This window comes from Sorex araneus, chromosome 2 (assembly GCF_027595985.1).
Source record: "Sorex araneus isolate mSorAra2 chromosome 2, mSorAra2.pri, whole genome shotgun sequence".
Lineage (NCBI taxonomy): Eukaryota > Metazoa > Chordata > Mammalia > Eulipotyphla > Soricidae > Sorex > Sorex araneus.
The window spans coordinates 61,439,565-61,459,307 of record NC_073303.1 but is presented as its reverse complement, the minus strand read 5'-3'; the positions used below and the strand labels follow the sequence as shown (position 1 = coordinate 61,459,307).

At 37.5% G+C, this 19,743-nt stretch overlaps 1 protein-coding gene across 2 annotated transcripts in view; it reads left to right on the top strand.

Moving 5' to 3' along the window:
• RIPK2 (receptor interacting serine/threonine kinase 2) overlaps window positions 1-19,743 on the top strand; it is a 37,782-nt gene that overhangs the window by 10,376 nt on the left and 7,663 nt on the right. For both annotated transcript variants that reach the window (XM_055127337.1, XM_055127336.1), the window contains exons 3-7: window positions 2,394-2,549; window positions 8,909-9,066; window positions 11,218-11,267; window positions 12,376-12,537; window positions 15,776-15,861. In XM_055127337.1, the coding sequence (XP_054983312.1) occupies window positions 2,394-2,549; window positions 8,909-9,066; window positions 11,218-11,267; window positions 12,376-12,537; window positions 15,776-15,861 (612 nt within the window). The remainder of the gene's footprint in view (window positions 1-2,393; window positions 2,550-8,908; window positions 9,067-11,217; window positions 11,268-12,375; window positions 12,538-15,775; window positions 15,862-19,743) is intronic.

The window sequence follows — 19,743 nt, the reverse complement described above, 5'->3', positions numbered from 1 at the left end:
TTCTGGTTTTGATGATGAATCCTAGCAGTAACACATTTGGAAATCCTTATTCTGAAAATACATATTGACCTATTGTTGTTTACTTGAGTTTAAATTATTCTTACCTCTAATCTATAATTGCTGGAGAGTTCTTTGAAACCCCTTAATCTATCTTGTGGGGGTTGCCTTAGTTAAAATTAGATACTCTAATACCAGGAAGTCTCTGAGTTGGTAGAGCACATGCCTCACACCACATGCAAAAAAATAAAATAAAATCTGCAAAATTCAGTTAATCGTAAATTCTGATATGACACTGTATTCTATAAATAAAATAAGAATGCTTGAGTACCACACATATCCACCACACATAGAGTGACTTTCTTCATTTTCAGGATATGTCACATTCTATAAGATGTGACCATCAAAAAACGAGAATGAAGTCCCAGTGTTGGCATATATGATTATGTAAGCACGGCTGAAGCCAAAATACAGTACTTGTTAAGTACTATTGGTTTTTGTTGAAAAACAAATTATTGGAAATTCTATTATTTCAGCATTTTCATATGCTGAACCCCAGTAGATACCTGGGGGCCCAAATATGGGGCCCACTAGAAATTCTAACATAGAGATTTATAAAGGTATTTGGCCTAATGCTTTTTTTAGGAAAATAACTACTTCCTCAATCAGACAAACAGAAAGTGCCCCCACAGATTGTCATAGAGGCTAGAACTATCCCACTGCTTATTTCCAATATTCTTCAAGGGCAGTATTGCCCCAGGCAAGGAACTCCACCCCCATTCTGAAGCTTATTTCCAAGGGACTGCAGACTCCTGGAAGGGATCATAAACTAGAGAGTAATCATTTCTTTGCCCTTATCTTCAAGAGTAAAAGCCTTCATATAACACTGTACCACAGAGAGGCCTCATTAATCTTTAAAACTACATAATTTTCAGGAAAATTGAAAATTTACCCATTATTGTATTCATTAATTCAAGTAGATGGATTCTGCATACAACAGAGAAAGTTACATTAAATATTAGTGTTTTACTTTTTTTTTTGGTTTCCTATGTTGCAGTTGTGTGAAATTTATCTTCAGATCTTCCTTGAACCGTAAAAGATGCCTGGAACATTAAAAATTCAATGTTTACAAAAAATAGTTTGAACTATTCCCCTACTATATCACTGAACTGTATTGCCAACCTATTGGCAGAAAAAAATTCTTGAGAACAATTTTGAGCTTTCAGCATTACTTTATTTTCATATCATTTTCAGAAATGTACCTAGGATCATGTTGATTTATTATTTATTACTAGACCTTCAAATTGTTCAATTTTATTATATTTATTCTCCTGAGAAGCTGCATTAACAATGTTAAGAAAATTTATTTTAAGAAAATTCAGGTATCTTTTGTTAAGTACTAAGAATTGCCTTTAATGTGTCTATATTACATGTGCTTTAGAAATGAAGGTAGTCTTTTTTACACAAAAAATAACTACCAAAAGCTAAATTTTCTATTTGAAAAGTAAATTTATTATTAATGAAGTATGAAATTTTAATGATTTTAAATAAGTATGAATGGTCATAATTTTGAATTGATGGCATGGTTATTTAAACATTAAAGTAATTTAATCTTAATTAAAAAATTAAAAAATAAATTTTGAATGATTGCTTTGCCTGGTACTAGAAACAAATTGTGAGTGTATATTGTAGTAGGGGAAGTAGATAGTTACTGGATATAAGCCAAAAATAAGGAAATGTATATGAGTATAGTATTTGTATCTAGGTATTAGTTTCAAAAATAATTGAAAAGTCTACTGAAAAATGCCCAATACTGAGGGCTGGAGTGATAGTACGGAAGGTAGGGCGTTTGCCTTGCATTTGGCAAAGTGCAAGGCACTTGGTCAATCTGGGTTCGATTCCCAGCATCCATATGGGGTAATTCCTGAGTGCAGAGCCAGGAGTGACCCCTGTGCATCGCTGGGTGTGACCAAAAAAGTGAAAAACAAACAAACAACAACAAAAAAAGAATGCCCAATACTTGTAGTCGCTATTCTAATATAAATAGAAAATATCATTACTATAAAATTATTGTTTTCTCTAAAAATAATGATCAGAATCACATAAGAATGTTAATGTCAAAACAATACTATGCAATTTTAAAAACATGTTATGTTTCCTCTTGAAATATTTCATTTCCCCCTGCACCACGTGGTCCCCCATGGGCTGCTGAATGTGTCCCTCTTGGTCCCAGCAGTTCCCTACATTGTTGGGTCTGAGCACTGAGCCATCGGGCCCACACAATTGGTCCAAGTATAGAGAAGTTGACCCCCACCCTCCTGAGCACAACTTTAAAGTGGAAATGTAATTAATCTGGGGCACTAATTTTGTCTTTGTTTCTTTATGTATATGTGAAGAAAACTGAATATCCTGATGTTCCTTGGCCATTGAGATTTCGCATCCTGCATGAAATTGCACTGGGTGTAAACTACCTGCACAATATGAATCCTCCTCTACTGCATCACGACTTGAAGACTCAGAATATTTTATTGGATAATGAATTTCATGTTAAGGTAGTTCTTAAGAATATTTATTTGAATTTATGAGTAGTGTTTTAAAAGAATTTGACTTAGTTCTTTCACTTAGCCAATTTAATATATCTCCCTTTGCTGTCCCTTTGCTGTAGCCTTTAGTCTTCTTTTGTTTGTTTGCTTTTTGTTTTTTGGACTGGAGCGATAGCACAGCAAGTAGGGCATTTGCCTTGCACGCGACCAACCCGGGTTCGATTCCTCTGTCCCTTTCAGGGAGCCTGGCAAGCAACCGAGAGTATGCTGCCCGCACAGCAGAGCCTGGCCAGCTACCTGTGGCGTTTTCAATATACTAAAAACAGTAATAAGTCTCCCAATGGAGATATTACTGGTGCCCGCACGAGCAAATCAATGAACAATGGGACAGTAGTGCTACAATGTTTTTCAGGTCACACCCAGCGATGCTTAGGGATTACTCTGGCTCATGCACTCAGGAATTACTCCTGGCAGTGCTCGGGACGTTATGAGATGCCGGGAATTTAACCTGGGTCACTGTATGCAAGGCAAACACCCTACCCGCTGTGCTATCACTCCAGCCTCCTGTAGCCTTTGTTCTTATCCATAGCCCTTTTTCTACTGTGGTGATTTAGTTATTCTAGACCGAGGTAGGTAGAATTACAAAGTATGTCGAATCATCATGTTCTTAATGTAAAATACTTTTCTTTGACTTATTCTAGATTACCAGAAGGTGCAAAAATAATATAAAAGATCCTTGTACTCTTAACCCATAGTCACCAATTATACATCACATATAATTATTATAGTATAGTCAAGATCAAGAACATGATATTACTACAATGCAAGTAGTTCTGTAGCACTTTATCATATATGTGTGTGTCAGAACCACAACCACAATAATTAAGATACAGCACTACTATATAAAATATCACTCATTAGTCAGAGTATAAAAGAAGAATACCAAGTGATATTATTTCCATGAAGTATTAGTAGTATTTAAAGAAACATTACAAGGCAATATATCATTCGAGTGCCCCGGAGGGGCTATTAGCTCCTTTGAGGAAACACTGAAATAGACAATGTCCAGTAGAATAAAGCCCTGAGACCCTGACCATTGAACTAATATTACCAGGTGGAAATTGAGGGTAGAGTAGCCTGAAGGAGTTCAGTGGCCCTTGCTGGCACTGTGGTTGTATGGTATGGTAACTGCGCCTTTAAAACATAAACATCTACACTCTTAACAACCAATTACCTCAAGAAAAAATTAAAACTTCTAAAGACTGTAAAGAGCTCTGGAGATAGTTCAGAAAGCTGGGGAATATTATTTGCACATGGAGGGCTTACACAATCTACACTGGGTTGCATTCTCCTGCACCGCATGGTCCCCCAGTACTGCAGGGTATGTTCCCCCCCGCTCCCACACCACCAGTTTCAAGCAGTACTATATTGCTGGGCCTGGGCCCACACAATAGAGACATACTGAGGAGTAACCCTCAGCCCACTGTGCACTACTTTGAAGCCCAGCACCCCTTATCCTCTCCCTCCCCACTTCCACACATAGCCCCACTGCTGGTTAAGTATAAACATTCAGGATCACAAGGCACCAAGGGATAGCACATGGCTTAGAGTTGCTGCCTTGCAAGCAGATAATCGTAAATTCAAACCTGCCATCTCCCACATGCACCAAGCACAATCCTGGCACCACTGCTGTCTCCAATCTCAAGTGCCATGGGTGATTTCTAGCCATACCAGCCCAGAACTGTATGAGCGGTACAGAATAAAAGGTTGCAACCCAGGCCAGACCAATAGTATAGCAGGTAGAGTGTTGCCTTGCACAGGGCTAACCGGAGTTCCACCTGCTGCTCCCCATCTGGTCTGTAGGGCCCTGCCAAGAATGGTCTGGGTGCAGGGACAAGGATAAGACCTGAGCATCACTACATCACTGTATCACTTTCTTCCCGTTGTTTGTCTATTTACTCGAGCGGTCACCAGTAGCTTCTCTGTTACACTCAGACCTGAGATTTTAGCAGCCTCTTCCCACTCGCCTTTCCCAACAATTGGAGGCTCTTTCAGGGTCAAGGGAATGAGACCTATCGTTACTGTTTTTGGCATATCGAATACGCCACAGGTAGCTTGCCAGGCTCTGCCATTCAGGCAGGATAGTTTCAGTAGCTTGCTGGGATCTCCGAGAGGTATGCATATATCTTTTACTGTATTTGGGATATATGTAGAATCACTACATGTGGCCCCAAAAGCAAAAATCAGTTAGGATGGTTGCAATCCTGGAAAATTGCAAGAATGACAGCCTAGGGAAAGCAGGAAGAGGGGTAAAAACTATATAGTATTAAAAAATAGATTATACGTGCTGTTCCTTGTAGTCACACCACATGTTTCCCTCTTCCACCCTTGACACTGGCATACAACTATGTTTTTTATTTCCGTGATGTCATTTTGAGCTATCTACATAGAGTCATACAGTATATTTGAGACTGATTTTGTTCACTAAGCATAACGATACCTTTTTCTTCCAAATTGTTGCTTGCATCATTATTTTTGCTTTTTGCTTTTTTTTAACTGAATAATATCCATACTTATGAGTGTATCCCAGTTATTTCATCATTCACCTATTGAGGGACATATATAGAGTATTTCCACTCCTTGGCCATTCCATAAAAGTTTTCTATGCAACATTTTGAATAAAGATAAGTTTTTATTCTTCTGGGATAAATGTCCAAGAGTATGTAGGTGCTAGATTATATAGAAGGGTATGTTTAGTTTTTAAAAAAATCACCCAACTATTTTCCAGAGTGTCTGTACCATTTTATGTTCCACCAACAATGTATGATAGACCTGAGTGATATAAAATATTTCCACATCCTCAACAGCATTTGGTATGTCACAGTTTATTATTTTAGCTATTCTGTTAAGTATGAAATGATACCATGTGATAATCTTAATTTACATTTTCCTGATGTTATTGACACTTCTATGTACTATTTGTTGTTTGCCATCTCTATATCCTTTTCAGAGAAATGTTTCATGTCTTAGGCCCAGTATAGACAGATTCTTTTCACAGTCTTGCATTTATGAGTCTTTCTTAATTTTTGGGTGGAATCTTTCATAAATATTTAGAATATTGATATAATTTCTCACAGGCAAGATTTCAGGGCATCAAGGGGTAGTACATGGCTGTGAGCTGCTGCCTTGCAAGTAGATGATCATAAATTAAAATCCCCAGACCCTTTTAAAAAAAAAAAAGCACTTGAAAGGAACTGGATCAATAGTATACAGCAGGTAGAGCATTTGCCTTGCACGCAGCTGACCCAGGTTTGATCCTTGGCATCCTGTATGGGCACCTAAGTACTGTCAGGAGTGATTCCTGAGTGCAGAGCCAGGAGTAAGCCCTGAGCATTGCTAGGTGTGGCCCAAAACCAAATAAATAAATAAATACTTTTAATCAAAGGTTTTTATTTTTAAAAACAATTTTATTATTTTTATATGATAATGCTTCTGCTGTCGTGTTTTAGTAAAGCACTCAAGTCATAGTAATGAAGATTTTCTTCTACATTATCACCTAAAAAGTTTCACAATTTTATGCTTTTGAATTAATTTTTGTATAAAGTATGAGATTAAGGTACTTAAAGTAACCGGATGTGCTTCCGTTATCTTGCGCTGATAACATGAAATAAAAATTTGATGAATAATCAATACTGTATATTTCACTTTACTCTTATAGAATATAAGAATTGTCATAAATATTAATCATGTAATGGGAAACCAAAGCAACAAAGAAATTAATACCAGAAATTATAAGAGGCTAAAATGAAACTTTCTTGAAGAGACTTTCTCTAGAGTAAAATGAGAGAGAAAGAAGAAAGCAAGCTACATTCTCCACCTTACTAAAACAAGATGCTGCCTAATCTATTCTATTGGTTATAGAACTGCATGAAGGGAGGTACTCTAATGACAGGCATTGACCCTCAATTGTGAATGCAGCTGTTCCTTATCTCCAAAGGCAGTTGTTCTGTAAAAGGAGTATCTTATACCTCTACTTGAATAGCTTACATTTTCTTATGTAAAAAGTTTTCCCTGTTGGTTTCACCTTATTCCTGTAACTACATTTTGTGAAAAACTGAGTAGCCTAATTCTGCTTCCATGTGATAGTCTTTCAGTATTTGAAGAGTGCTTATAATCCTCAACCCTTTGCTTAGGTTTACAGTTTGTCCTTCTTCCTGCTAAGTACTCTGAGTTCCTTCAGCTAATTTTTTTACTAATGTGCCTTTCAGCCTAGATAGATTGAACTCTTAATTTTGATCCTCAGAACTGAACAAAGCACTTCTGATGAGTGGTCTAATGAAGAAATAAAGGGGAACATCATTTCCTCTTCTCACAACATTCAGATTGTATTTAGTGTCAACCAAAAACTGTTTTTTTTTTCATGCATTGTTGCTTAAGCCACATTTCTTTAATTGTACACTACAGAATTCTTTCTAGCAATCATCAAATTGTAACTTGTTAGATTTGAGTGAGCACTTGAGCCTCTTTAGTTATACCTTCTGGGATACTTTGCAGTTTGTTCCGTGTAGTTTGGGGGTGGGTGGGAAGGAAAAGTCCAGCAGCCCCTCCCAGTCATTTTCAGCCAGCACACCAGCAGCTCACTGCCTGGACCTGCAGATTCGGTGCTGCTCCAGCCCTGTGCTGGCAGGGATTTCCCAGGCCATCTCAGTGGCGGTGGAAGATCTCCAGAACTAAACCCAGTAAATGCCCGGAGACCATGTGGGGGTAGGCATTGAATTCATTCATCCACACGTACCGTCAGCCCACCCTACACCTTTTGAGACATTATCTCTGTAGTTCAAGGATTATAACTCTCTCTCCCATCTTTTCTAATCTTAAAACTTGTGTACTTTCTTAAATCTTCAGTTATGAATGTTTACCTTGTACAGACCTCAAATCATAGTTGCACAATACAGTGCAAAGAACCTCCCACCACGTCAGTACATATTTTTCTGCTAATCAGTGCCGTTGGCAAATCAGGAATTTGAAATACTTTTGAAAGGGCGGATATGGCTATACTTCCTCCAGGTTTTTCCTTAAGAATATTATTAAAGCCCTTGTTGAACTGCTTTTCCAGATGTCTATGTGAGATATTCTCTGAACGTCACTGTAAGGAGAATGGCCTTCCCCTTTCCCCTCTTTCCCACACACTACTTTCTGTCCTCATACCATGGTATGGTACTTTTCTGTAATATTTTTCACCATCCCACATAACATATTTTGTTAATATTTATTTAAGCTATCTTCCTCATTGAATATAGAAGCTTCAAGGAGATATAAATATTAGTATGTCTTATTAGTTTGCCACGTACTCAGCATATGCCAGATAGAAACATCTAATATATATTTTTGAATGAATAAATTATATATATATATGTCCATCATATAGGATTGCTAGTTTAATAGTTAAATATATTATTAAAGTAATTCAAAATATTCATAAAACATTAACTTTTTACATTTGAATTTTTTTTAAAAATCATTGTGTATCAACTATGGCACATTAAGCATTGTGCCAAGATTTTAGGGTTTATTGGTTGAGGATTAAAACTGACCACTGGGGCTGGAGTGATAGCACAGCAGGTAGGGTGTTTGCCTTGCATGCGACCGACCCAGGTTCAATTCCCAGCATCCCATACGGTCCCCTGAGCACCGCCAGGAGTAATTCCTGACTGCAGGGCCAGGAGTAACCCCTGTGCATCGCCGGGTGTGACCCAAAAAGCAAAAATAAATAAATTAATTAAAACTGACCACTGGTCTAATATAATATTTTCACTAATTCTTGCTGATAATTAACAATAAAGTGTCTCGTTTGTAGAATTTCCTAATCAGGAGTTAAAGATATATCCAGTCTGTATTTTTGCAAAAATCAACATTTTTTTCCTTAAAAATAATATTTACTGTCTTCATATTCTCTTTTCTCTCCCATAAAGAACATTAATAGCACTATGGGGGTATTTGCAGGTATTACAAATAATCTGAAAGAAGTATATATATATATATATATATATATATGTAGAGAGAGAGAGAGGGAGATACAGATCAACATTTATGTGTGGATATGCATGTATGTATAAAATACATATAAAAACACAATTATATTTTCTAAGTCTTTAAGTTCCTTGGACTTTTAAAAATTTACTTCAGATACTAGTGTTATTAGTAAAACAAAAGCAAAGCGAATGATTTCTACTCTTTTGATAAATTAGGTAATATGGAGTTGATAGCAGAAAAATATTAAGACATTTCCTCTAATCTCATGTATAAATAACTTTAATTCATAGATTTTAAAAAAATTTATTTCAAGTTTTTTACTCTTCCTCTTTTAGATTGCAGATTTTGGTTTATCAAAATGGCGCATGATGTCCCTCTCGCAATCAAAAAGTAGTAAATCTGCACCAGAAGGCGGGACAATTATCTACATGCCACCTGAAAACTATGAGCCTGGGCAAAAGTCAAGGGCCAGTGTCAAGCATGATATCTATAGGTATAATATATTTCTTTTGCTTGGAATTAATATTTTTAAACAAATTGTATGGTAATATGGCTACTAGACTATTAAAGTTTTATGGTATTAATTTACAGTTACTTAGACACCACCACACACCATCCACAAAGTGTCCTACTGTTACCCAGAGTTAATTGTGTCTTAAAAATTAGATTAATAAATCACAGTTTTTGAAGTTATCTTTTAAAGTGTGATTTTTTTAAATGTTTTTCTTTGTCTCATTAGTATACAAATTAGAGACCAAAGTAGCCAATGTTTTTCAAATTGACATGCTTTGATTTAAATACCTTTTGTATATTTTTTTAAAATGTAAAACATACCTTATGACCCTGTTAATGTACAATATAACACCCTGGGGTATTATTATATGTTATTTTTCACAAAGGGAGGGAAAGAATATGTGGTTAACGTTTAACAGTACCAGAAAGTATAGAAACTAAGCTGGGGGCGGGGAGCAATAGAATAAGGTTACATGAGACAATGTTTTTGTGATTTTTTATATTGTGGAAGAAAATAACATAATGAGAGGACTTGTTTAGATTATCTTTTCCAACTGTTATTGTGAGAGTACTCCCTTCTCTACCCTAACTCCCTCCACCCCCCACATACTTGTGGCAAGCTTCCAACCATGAGCCAGTTCTCCTGGCCCCTGTTAAAAATTTCATGTTTTTATTTTCTATTTTTAATTAAAGAATTGATTAGAATAAACTTCCCTCGCAAAATAAAACTATATGTGAAAATTTTGCATCTTTATTATTTATGGTGTTACTTTATTCAGTACTTTTATTACTTTGTCACTTTTTTAAATTTTTTTTGCTTTTTTGGGGGGACACACCCAGCGATGCTCAGGGGTTACTCCTGGCTTTGCACTCAGGAATTGCTCCTGGCAGTGCTTGGGGGACCATATGGGATGCCGGGGATCGAACCCGGGTCGGCCTCGTGCAAGGCAAACGCCCTACCCACTGTGCTATCGCTCCAGCCCCCTACTTTGTCACTTTTAAAAATGAATTACCGTAGAGTTTTTAAAGTTCATGCTATTTGCTGCTAAACCATACACCACCATGGTAGAAGTAGACATAGAATGTAAACGTAGAAAGAAAGACTTTTTTGCCTAGAAAACAGCTTATTAGCTGTGAAGTTCAGCTGGCCAGCATAAGCTGTGAACCCAGCTTCAGAAAAAGAAAGTGGGGTCTGCAGAGTAGGGGTAGATGACAGAACTGTGTGTACATTTTTAGGAATCATCTAGGAAGAGTCGTGTGGGGCTGGAGCAATAGTAGGTGCTTGTACGGTGCAGGTAAGGCACTTGCCCTGCATGCAGCTCATCCTGGTTTGATCCCCACCAACACGTGGTTCCCTAAGCCTTGTCAGCCATGAACCCTGAGTGCACAGCCAAAAGGAAGCCCTAAGCATTGCCAGAGTGCCTCAAAACCAACATTTAAAAAAAAAACAACTGTCATGTGTATTAATGGGGGTAAATGTGAGCATGCATAGTTGAGAAACATATAGAGTGAACACCAGCAGTCGTACATTCCACCTCATGTACCAAAACTGGGAAAGTATCATCAGGGAAATGTTTTTAATATAGTACTGAAGAATTTGGTCACTAGCAATCAAGGAGGGCTCCGTTGGGCAATCTCCACTGACCGGTTGTATCCAGCCAGGAACCTGCCATCTTTATCAGAAGTCTCTGTAAAGTTCTCCTGGGTTTAACACAGCTGAAGGGAGCTGATCAAATCACAGGCCTCTAGCCAACAGGATTTTGTTTCTTGTTTCTCTTTGGAGAGTGGAGGCTGAATGTTCAGAGGGCCCAGAAGCTACTCCAACTGAGATACAGCCCACCAGAACAGAGAGTTCAGTGCTCAGGCCTAACAGTGCTCAGAGCTAGCAATGAGATACCCTGCAGTGCTGGGGAGCAGGAGTATTAATTAGTGCCTTGAGTGTGCAAGGCATTTATTCCAGCTATTGAACGTTTCCTCAGCCCTGCCAGAATGCTATTTGTTTCTTAAGTCCTAGTGAGCCTTTCTCAATTTTGATGAAAAGGGGCACAGAGTTTGGTCAAGTTTTCATTAGATTACAAATTTATTATGCATAGTTTGTAATTTACTGTATTTGTATTTTTACCTTAAATAGCTATGCAGTTATCACATGGGAAGTTTTATCCAGAAAACAGCCTTTTGAAGGTATGTGTACTTTGAGTTATATATTCTTCCATTCCTGTTTATAAGCCACAGTAAAACCTTTCCAAAGTTTGTCTTATTTCAATTGTACTTTTCATTTTGTAGAAAACACACTAGAGGAACACAATAACTTACCAGTTGTAAAGCTATTGTTAAAGATCAAAAATATGTAAATCCTAATTCTTTTTTTTTTTTTGCCTTTTGCGTCACACCTGGCAATACACAGGGGTTACTCCTGGCTCTGTACTCAGGAATTACCCCTGGCGGTGCTCAGGCGACCATATGGGATGCTGGGAATCGAACCCGGGTCAGCCTCGTGCAAGGCAAATGCCGTACCCACTGTGCTGTCGCTCCAGCCCCAGATTTTAAGTCTTTGAAAATACTAAACTCTTTAAAAAAATCACTAAACTTGCTTCAGTTCTCATTTTTTTATCTTCATATAGAATTTTGAATTTTGTGGTACAGTTGCAGAATATTTTATATAAAAATTTTATTAGTGCTTCATCAAAGGATTAGTTTTGTTTGGGGGTCATACCTCATGGCTCACTCCTGGCAGTGCAAGGGGGACCATATATGGGCTCCCCGGGATCAAACCCTGATCAGCTGCCTGTGATCCAAGCACCTTATCTCCTGTACTGTTCTCTCCTGCCCCCAAAGGAATAAATTTAAAATTTTCTGATACTATGTCTTTATCTTAAGATTTGTAATAGCCTGCTGTAAAAGTAGCTTAAAAAGCACTGTATAAAAATAAACATTTTATTATTCTTACTGGTTATTAGTTTCCGCATCCCTTCTTGGTTTCTGAAGTTATATTCAGCTCAGTTAAGATCTGTGCTTTTGTTCTCTTCTACTCCCATTTCATTGGCCAAATCAAATCACACATCAAGTTCAAAAATTAATGAGATGAAGTTGTAAACTCCAAGAAGCAGACAACTCTGTCAATGGCTGTGATATATATAGATACAGATATAGATATAGAGAGATTGTTATTATATAGTATATAGCTAATATTATTTCTAGATTATTATTTACTATTATTGTCCTAGATTTCAATATTCCTTTTTATTTTTAATAATTTATTTCAATGAATGAAATATATTTATTTTGACAGGAGTCATCAATCCTTTGCAGATTATGTATAGTGTATCAAAAGGACATAGGCCTGATATTAATGAAGAAAATTTGCCATTTGATATACCTCATCGAGCACTTATGATTTCTTTGATAGAAAGTGGATGGGCACAAAATCCAGATGAAAGACCATCTTTCTTAAGTGAGTTTACACTCTTAAGGTGAACCTTTCTAATTGCAAAAATAAATGTATATACTATGAGTAAAAGATTCCTTGGAAATTTTACAAGTTAGATGAAAAATTGAGTATTTTATAATTTTCTTTATTCTCTTCGGTGTTGTTAACTCAAAACAGTTATGAAAGGGTAATTATTTCTAGAGCAAAATTGAGAAGCCCAAAAGAAAACAGAAATAGGAGTAATAATTCCACTTACATATAAAGTTTATTAAACAATTGCCATGAATTATATACTGAGTTGAACACTGGTAAAAGACTAGTGAACAAGATAATCTATATTGCTAAATACCTGAAGTTCACATTCTTGTTCAGAGAATACAAAGGAATTTTAAATTTCCTTACAGGAGATCCTGTAAGGACTTAGGCATGATAATAGAGTGGTAAAGGGAAAGAAAAAAGTCTTACACAATAGCAAACATTATGCAGTTGGGTGTGGGGTATGGCTTTCCGTTAAAGAAGGTGGAGTTCCTGGAGGCTACTGAGAAAATCTTTTTTCTGTAAAGGAAGCAGTAGCCCAGATAAAAGTTGGAAACCTCTGGGCTGGAAACAAAGACCGAGTGCTAAAAGGAGGTATCATACGTATGACAACCTTTTGGTGCCTGTATTGCACACTGTCACACCATAATGGCCAGAAGGAAAGGTGGGGAAAGAGAGAAAGAGAAGAGAGAGAGAGGTGTCTGCCATATAGGCAGGCTGGCTGGGGTAGCGGTGGGGGGGGGGAACTGGGGACATTGGTGCTGGGAAATGTACACTGGTGTCGGGAGCCAACTCTGGTCTTCATGCATGTAAAGCATGTATGTCCCCTGGACCCTGAGCTATATCCCTGGCCCCTAGATCAGCTATTCCTAGGTTGAATTACAGTAATCTCTGGGGGAGTTCAGCTAAAACACTCATAAAGAATTCACAGAATCAAAACTTTCAAAATAATAACCATTATTTTACCTTTTTACTCACCTGCATATATACATATATATATATATATAGTATATTTGAGAGGTTAAGTGAAGTGCATACCATTGTCCCTACAGACAATAGAATGTCACTGTCACTGTCATCTACATTGCTCATCATTTTGTTTGAGCGGGCACCAGTAATGTTTCTCATTGTGAGACTTATTGTTTTTGGCATATCCAATATGCCACCGGTAGCTTGCCAGGCTCTGCCGTGTGGGCAAGATACTCTCGGTAGCTTGCCGGGCTCTCTGAGAGGGGCGGAGGAATTTAACATGGGTTGGCCACGTGAACGGCAAATGCCCTACCGCTGTGCTATCACTCCAGCCCCAATAGAATATTTCTGCATATTCTTCCATTTTGAAATTTTATGTTATTTCTCATAAAATAAGAATCATTATTACTCATAGAGATGAAAGTTATATGGGGTGTTTAATATTTCTGAAGAGTCCTGTGACCTAACAACTTGAGAACTGCAATTTTAGACAGTCACTTCTACTGTTTTGTAAACAAGAATCACTCTTGACAGTTCCAAGCTGAGGATGACATTCCCATTTCCATATCCCCCAGAAGGAAAATGTGAAAGGAACATTCCCAGCTCTGTCTGCCCCTCAGTGACTGTCTTCGGGATGATCTCATTTACTCATTGTGGAGAAAAACTGAGTATGCTTCTGTGGTCCCTTCTCAGTTTTCTCCTTTCAGAAGTCAGCCTTTAGAAAGGACTCACACAGTTTCTGCTCCCTCCTGTGGAAGCAGGAAGCCAGAGACTTCAACTCAGCGTGGGTCAAGTGTTGCCAAGCCCCCTGGCTGCTGAGCTCTTGTACATTTTCCGTGCTGCTTTAAAGGGGATGTTCTGATCATCATCATCATCTAGTCTGTGACTTTTGTTAATAGAGTCTGAACTTGAGAAGAGAAGACATAAGTATTATGTTTAATTATCTCTTCTTTTCTCATTTTTTTATTAAAGAGCCATGATTTACAAAGTTACTTATAGTTGCATTTTAGGCATGCAATAATTCAGCACCAATCCCTCCACCAGTGCCAACTTCCCTCTACCAGTGTCCCCAGATTTCCTCCCCTAATTCTTTTCTTCTTAAATCTGTCCATGCTACATCTTATTTAGATCTTGCTGGACTATTCCTTCCATGAGATTTAACCCCCTAGTGGCTTCCAAGACATAAGAGATTAAACTCCTTACTATCTTCCTTAGTTTCTTTTTCAAGTCAATTTCTTTTTTGTTTTGTTTTGGGTTTTTTGTTTTTGATTTTGTTTGGGGGCCTCACCCAGCTGTGTTCAGGACTTAGTCCTGACTCTGTGCATAGGGGATCACTCCTGGCAGTGTTGGGGAGACCATACATGGTATTGGGAATTGAATCTGGGCCCATTCTGTGCAAGGAAGCACCTTACCCTCGGTACTCTCTGTCCAGCCCGGGCCATGGCTTTTTATATAATCTAAAGATTAGTGGCACTCAATTTTATATCAGTAACCCTGATCTCTAATGAATAACTTCATCCTATAACTTTCCTACCAACGACAAATTACAGAATACTCATCAGCAAAAGTTTTACTTCTTTATATCATGAAAAATATTTACTGTTGTCTTCTATATTATAGCAATTTTAGTGTGTATACAGTACTATATTAGAGTATTATTCAAATACAAATTTAACTACAGTAGAGTATTTAATACAATATTTAACTATAATATTTTAATTAAATTTCTTAAATAGGATATTAAGCATATTTTCCTCTTTCTTTTATCATTTACATATTCCCTTTAGTGAAGTTTAGTCTTTTGACCATTTTAATTTAAAATTTTTTTCTTATTTTTAAATTGTGAGTTCTTATAGATTTTCATTCTGTGACTTTCCATTAAATAGCAATTTCTTTTCTAAATTTGTTTCCATGCCGAAAGTAGATAATGGACCAAATATGATGGCCTGTCAGTGTCTGTGTAGCAAGCCATAATGCCCAAAAGTAGAGAGAGAGTATGGGGAATATTGTCTGCCATGGAGGCAGGGGGAGGGTGGGAAAGGGGCCTTATACCAGGGATATTGGTGGTGGGGAATGTGCACTGGTGGAGGGATGGGTGTTTGATCATTGTATGATTGTAACCCGAACATGAAAGCTTGTAACTGTCTCACGGTGATTCAATCAAATTTTGTAAAAAATGTTTCTGTATGTATATATAACTCCTATCACAATTTGTGAAAAGATGATCTTTTCTCCCTTTTGAATTCTGTTTTTTTAGAATGTTTAATAGAACTTGAACCAGTTTTAAGAACATTTGAAGAGATAACTTTTCTTGAAGCTGTTATTCAACTAAAGAAAACAAAGGTAAAATGTAAAACAAAATACTAGAAGTTAAAACTTCAAATATTATATATATGTGTACAGATATATTACTCATGGATATTTTATACAGCTTTAATTTAGTTTTCATCTATATACTTTTCACAGATACAACCTATGGGATTGGAGTATGAGAGTTTACCAGAGACTATAAAACTCCTTAGTTACCAAAGAGTTTTTCTATTTCACTCATATCACCATTTCCAGATTCCTAGAGCTCACATATACCAAGTGTAAAATTTCAACTTGTAGTTGGGGTTCTAAGTCCTTAAAGTTTCTTTTAATTTACAGTTGTGTCCCTTTAATACATCCAGGGCAGTGATGTACTATTTGGGTTGTTCTTAACTTTACTGTTGTATTTAGCTGTAGAATTTTTAAAGTTGAAGCCAAAGTGTTTTAATTTGCTCACTCACCTCCATGTTGCACCAAAGCAGCAGCTGATATAAATTATCTAGAATAGTATCTTGCTTACTCTTGCACTTAAAGATTAGGTCAGTTGAAACAAATTTAGGATTTTCATAAATTATCAAAAACATCACAGTCCATTAGAAATAATAGTTTTGCACTTGATGGGTCCCTTTAAACTGAATTTGAAAGTTTTATGAAATGCATCAGTTATTAGCGAAATTCTTAGGCTTGAAAATTCATTCTTTACAATTTACTTATCACTAAACAGCATTGTTTCTCTTTTAAAAAAGAAACTAATCCCCCCACTAAATTCCAGGGATCACACCTCTCAAGTACTCAGACTGATTCTCTGAAAATCCCTCACTTGGCTTGAGGTATTAGAGACAATATTTCTTTCCCTAATAAATAATTAACAACAACTGGAACTCTTTGACCTCTCATTGTTTTGTTTTTATTTTTGCCTTTCCTTGGCTATTATAGAAAGTAGGTGAGCTAAAATTGGTTTTGAAGTAGGCTGTTGCATAGCTGGTCCAACACTTAGCATTTGTGGCGGTGTTCTCATCAACATCTGTTGCTATTCTGAAACATTGGGGCAGCTTTTATTCATGAAGTATGATTAGGATACTTTTCACCTGCCCATGTTGACTGAAAATTCTTTTTGCTTCTAAGGTCTGCTATAAGAGTGGAAGTCAGATATGTCATGCAAATTTTCTCCCAAGTGCTGAACCTGCCAAGACTGATGTGTAATCCATTTTGAATCTTTCCAAAGTAATAACTGATAAGGGATGACTCAAATACTTATTGCTAAATGTACCCATCTCTACCATATCATTACTTATTTGATTTACATGGACCTCAGCTCTCAAATATTGGTCCAAGTTGCTTGTTTGCTTAAAGCACAGATCAGAGAGAAGTCCTACAAATCTTATACATCAGTCAGTTACTGCCCATGGATATAGGTTTTGAGAGCCAATCCCTAGCTAATCTTTATTTTATGAATCTAAAATGGTTTTATATGGGAAGAAAAAGTGTCATCATCTGTTTTTTTACAAACTAAGTACTCTAAAAGTTGTCATTTTACTTACAAAATACTAATTTGAAGCTTTATGTGGCATAAATATTCATGATTTCTAAGTTTTATTCTCATCTATTTCCTTTTGAAGTTAACCTTGTTGTGTACTTATTTTCCATGAGAGAAACCATTAAGAGATAATTTTGTTTTCTAGCCTAGAATTGCTTGACCCTAGAAATGCTATGGGAAGTCATGGTAAAAGTGATGGCCATCCAGACATCCCCATGGTAGGGCAGAGACAGTCCATTTATTCGACAGTGAGGCAAACAAATATCCTTAAAGAATGGGCACCACAGAATCCTTATGTTGACTTGTGTCTACTTTCCTGTTCCTTTCTTACAACATTCTCTATATTTTTAACATCTCACATTTTGGAAACAAAAGTCTGAGAAATTTTGTAACCAGAAATAACTTATGGTTTCTTGTCATCTGATGAATCCTCACCAGCCATTAGATCTACAACTTTACTATAACTCTTGAGAACAGTTAGGATCTGCTCAGTACCAAGCTGTGACAGTCTGTTTTCTCCAGGTTACACAGTCTCCATCTCTGTAGGGGCAGTATAACCAATACCATAAACCTGTTCAATTCATAAATCTTGAACATTCTAGCAAGAGAGTCAATCTACTAGCAGCTGGAAAGGGTGAAATTTCTGCATACCTATAACTATTACAAAGGAGCACTTGTGCTTTTTTAGTCACCATTCAATCCTAAAAATTGCTCTGGGACACTGCAGTGAATAATGCAGTTGTTCCTCTGCAGGTTAATGTGTTAAGAATATCTAAGACCCTGCCCTCAGTCTTCTACCTTAAGCAAGCTTAGAGTCAAGGAGTATATTAGACAGTGTGTTCTACATATTGCAAAAGTTATTAAACGGGGTATGAAATATATTTTAATTATCAACAGAAATAATAGTACCATGTATTGGACTAATACTTTCACTTATCACTGTATCACTGTCATCCCATTGCTCATCGATTTGCTCGAGTGGGCACCAGTAACGTCTCCATTGTGAGACTTGTTATTGTTTTTGGCATATCAGATACGCCAAGCGGAGTTTGCCAGGCTCTGCTGTTCAGGCAAGATACTCTCGGTAGCTAGCCAGGCTCTCCGAAAGGGGCGGAGAAATTGAACCCAGGATGGATGGGTGCAAGGCAAATGCCCTACCCGCTGTGCTTTTGCTCCAGCCCAGACTAATACGTTAGATAAACGTCGTCATCATCATCATCATCATCATCATCATCATCATCATCATCATCATCATCATCATCCCGTTGATCGTCGAATTTCTCAAGTGGTCTCAGTAACGTCTCTATTTGACTTGAGAAGCCTCTCTTTACACGTCCTTTCCAATGGTGCCGTATTGGAGGCTTTTTCAGGGTCAGGGGAATGAGACCCATCATTGTTACTGGTTTTGGCATATGAATACACCATGGGGAGTTTGCGAGGCTCCCCATGTAGGCAGGAAACTCTCAATAGCTTGCCAGGTTCTCCCAGAGGAAGAACTAGGGTATAAGATGTCTTCCCGCTGCTTGGTTTTATAGTCTCTGGATGTTGGCCCTTAGTGGGATTACATAGCACCGGGGGCAGTTTCTGGGTATGACCGCCTAGCTACTGGAAAATGGGGGATCTGGGCACAAGAGGCCCAGTCTCACTCTGAGCAGCCTTGGAGATCTCAGCCCCGGGTCCCACACACCTGGGTTCCTCTGCCGATTCCTTTATGCGTGAGGCTTACCCGAATGTGTGGAGAGGGGCCTTGTGCATGGCTGTGGCTGAAGGCTCTGGAGGTCTTCAGCTGCAGGGGCTCTGCTCAGGGTGGGGAGAGAAACTGAAACCCTCCCCCTCCTAGGGGCCCCGGTGAAGACAGCCAGGCTCGGGGGCAAGAGACTCTTTTTTGTTAGATAACATATTACTCAAAATACATAATTGGATAGCTCCATAAAATATTACAGAAAACTCTCCCCATTTTCTCAACAATAAGTGATTTGTTTAGGAGAGTATGTAGGGACAGCTAATTGACTTCACCTTTGCAATTGGCCTAAAGGTCAGATTGTCACCAACCCCATTCAGCTGAAAATTCTACTGAATCTGTACTGAGTAGAGAGATCCCGGTCTCTTTTCTGTTGTGACTTTTTTTTTTATCCTCCATCAAGAAATTTACATTTAACTTTACCTTATTTTGTTGTTGTTACATCAGCCTTCTTTACAAAACACAACTCTTTGTATTCATCCATTCATTTCCTTGGCCATCAGGAAATAAATATAAGTAAGAAAAAATACATGCAAACCAATTCAGTCAGGGTAAGAAAAGATAAAGTACAATTGCCATATACCCTATTTTTCAGAAAAATAAAATGGGAAAGCAGCTATAGTCAAAAATCACTGAC